Source organism: Euphorbia lathyris, chromosome 5 (assembly GCF_963576675.1).
Source record: "Euphorbia lathyris chromosome 5, ddEupLath1.1, whole genome shotgun sequence".
Classification (NCBI taxonomy): Eukaryota; Viridiplantae; Streptophyta; class Magnoliopsida; order Malpighiales; family Euphorbiaceae; genus Euphorbia; species Euphorbia lathyris.
The window spans coordinates 27714173-27717364 of NC_088914.1; the positions used below are offsets into that span (position 1 = coordinate 27714173).

Here is a 3192-nt window from a genome sequence, read left to right on the forward strand (position 1 = left end):
TTTGCTTTAATTTCTTCCAAACAATGAATTTCAAGATAAATAGAATTGAATTCCTCAGTAATCTATCTTTAATTATTGATGACCCTAAATAATTGTTAGGATCTTTTAATAATTTCTTTTTGTTAGTCGTTCTGTTAATAGAATTAATCATAATCTTGTTAGAACATCTTATTCTATTCTTTGTCAGAGTATAAGCAGTGGTATTTAAATCTTCTTGATTTTATTGTTCTCGATTTGTATGTTAATTCTCCTTAATGAAAATTTCTTTGTTTCAAAAAAATTCTCTGAATAGTTTATTAATATAATCAAGTAGTTTCAACTATACATTCAACTAAAACTGTTATGAATATTATATCCTTCAACTATACATTAAAGTTAAGGGGCCATTAAGGTTCAAAGTTCGGAAGCCATGATATCGGATTTTGAAAAGTTCAAGCATGGATGTAATTTACCCAATAAATTTAGAAAATAATGTTACATAAAATTATGAAGAAAGAAAATAATTTTGAGTCTAACTGACAATTAGGTGTACATCTTTATTACAACAAGCAAATGCAAATCCAAAAAAAAAAAAAAAGGAAATGAAAATCTAACAAAACAATTATCCAAATCATAAATGGAGAGACAAATCAAGTTTCTGATCATTGTTATTCTTTCCCACATTGACATGATTATGAGCAGCAGCAGCAGCAGCAGCAGCAGCATTCTGTTGCAGGCTAGAGAATGACCTTATACTTCTTTGCCAATTCATAAAACTCCTTTCATCTTCTTCAACTTGATAATAACGATGATGATTATAACTGGAAGAACAATTGCTATCAAGCCTCGCTGCACCGTTGGATCCAAAGATATCAGAGAACGGATGGCTGTGGTGAAGGGTTGAAGCATGAGCAGTTATATACATTGAAGGATGTAAAAAACTAGTCGGTGCAAAAACCATTGGGGGCGGCGGTAGGAGCGGTGGAGGTGGTGCATATTGATGATGATGATGATCAGAAGAAGCAGATCTTTTAGCTTTTCTAGCAGCGTTTCGTTCTTTCTTGTGTGCGTTTTGATGGCCGCCTAAAGCTTGAGAACTGTAGAACTTTCTAGAACAGAAGAGACAAGGAAACACTCTTGGTCTTGTGTTGTTGTCTTCCTCTGTCTCTGTGTTATTACAAAGCTTGTCTTCAATTCTCATTCCTGGAGAAATTAGAAGAAGAAGAAGAATATAGTAGATGAGATTATTGAGGTTGTGGAAAGGAAGATGAATAGTGTAATAATTATATACAAGGGAATTGTTATGGGCTTGGGAACAGAAGAGATAAGAAAGAGAGATAGTTGTGTATCTTTAAGGTATTGGTGGAGGAGAGAAATGCCTGCATTTTACAATACAATCTCTCTCTCTATCTCTGTCTGTCTGACAAGTTATCGATCAGTTTCATGGGCAATTGGGTTTTCTCTTACACTAGTTTAACTCCCTGTTTCTTTCTTCATTTCCAAGTCTCCTGTCCTAATTCACCTTCATCAATCATTTTTGTTTTTTTCTCTACGGTAATATTCTAACTCAATTCTATATTTTAACTTAATACTTTAACCTCCCACACCTAAATTTGTAAAATTTGGTGCTTAATCGAAAGTTTGAGTTGAGATGACATATCAGCTTTCAAATCTTTCAAATTGACAAATAAGGATATAGAAAGTTTAAAATTGATAAGTTTAGATGTGTAATAGAGATGGATCTCAAATTTTAAGGAGGTTCCAGTTTAAAATGTTTAAAACGGATCTGGACAGAGGATGAAACAACAAAACATGACAAGTTTAGATGTATAATTATGTATTAAACCTACATAATTACACATTTTAACTTGTCACTCTTTATCGACACCTCCCAACTTGTGATTGGAACTATCACACATTTAATTAATTTATCAATTTTAGACTTTTAACACTTTTATATGGCTAACTTCAAAGTTTACAAACTTACACCTAGCAAATAAGGGTGCCTAAGATTCAAAATTAACAAATTCAGAGTCTTTATATATTAAATCTAATTCTACTCCAGTCAAACTGTATTAAACATTTTGAAACCCAACCGAATTCTGTGAAACACTGAACTGAAATTGGAGTGCATAATTGAAAATTAATTATTTAAAGAAGGTATGATTAAGAGGAGGTTCTAGATGTGGGCATTAATGATGTCTGGTAGACATTGGTTCAATTGTCGTTCCCCATGGATCGACCAATGTGCTACGCTCTCCAACCACGAGAGCATTGAATAAGGAGAGGAGGATTTTTACTTGTCAAAATTTGAAATGAGCAACAGGATGGAATAGGCCAAATTAAATTTGAAGAGAGAGAGAGAGAGAGAGAGAGAGAGTCAGTTGTCAGAGTAGCTAAGCTTTGGATGGTCAGGTATTGTGATCTCCAATGAATGGGAAAATTTAAAGCTAAAACCAGTAGTCCCCCACTTGGCTTCTGAAACTCAGTAGTGGCTTCGCTTCTTTCTCTGTGTCTGTACCATATCATGCAAATTGGCTTGGCTCTTCTGCTGCATTCCTCTGTCTTTCTATTAATAGTTATGGCCCTAACACCCACTGGTCCCCTACTTTCCACCGCCTTTTTCTATGCTTTCTTCCATTCCTCTCTTGTCATAACCCCTCTGTAACTGTAACTTGAGAACCCAATGCTTTTCCCACCCCAGTCCATGTGCTCTCTGTGCGTTGGTCCCATTTCCAGATCCATTTAACACCATTTACTGTCATTTTCTTACTTTGTTTCCACCCCCTAAATCAAACGGCCTGAAATTAAACAAGATATACCCCAACTTTTGATATTCAAGGAGGGTTCATGTAATTGTACAAATTATCCAATTGGCTCTCATAGATGTCTCATTCGCCTCCTCATGAACTTCATTTTAAAATGTTCTAAAACCCTAAGCTCATGTAACAAGAAAGATTTGGATAAGTTAAAACATATATACTTTGAGCAAGTATGACTAATAATAATAAACAAGTTTTGGATCCAATGGGTCATGATAAACAAATTCAAAAATTCAAGATGTTCATGCGACATCTCCAAAATTCAGGGGACAATCAGATCAGATAATTAAACGAGTACATAACCCTCTTGATGTATTAAGTCATTTCCACATCGAATTTCATCAATAATACACACATCCAAAGAACTAAAAAATCATATGAAACTCAAAAA

General features: G+C 34.2%; 1 protein-coding gene across 1 annotated transcript; it reads right to left on the reverse strand.

Annotated features, from left to right (window-relative positions):
- Nucleotides 1-484: 484 nt before the first annotated feature.
- On the reverse strand, nucleotides 485-3061 carry LOC136229581 (protein LATE FLOWERING-like). The gene has a single exon (XM_066018461.1). It carries the CDS (start codon nucleotides 1178-1180, stop codon nucleotides 611-613), a length of 570 nt encoding a protein of 189 aa, XP_065874533.1. The 5' UTR covers nucleotides 1181-3061; the 3' UTR covers nucleotides 485-610.
- Nucleotides 3062-3192: the final 131 nt, after the last annotated feature.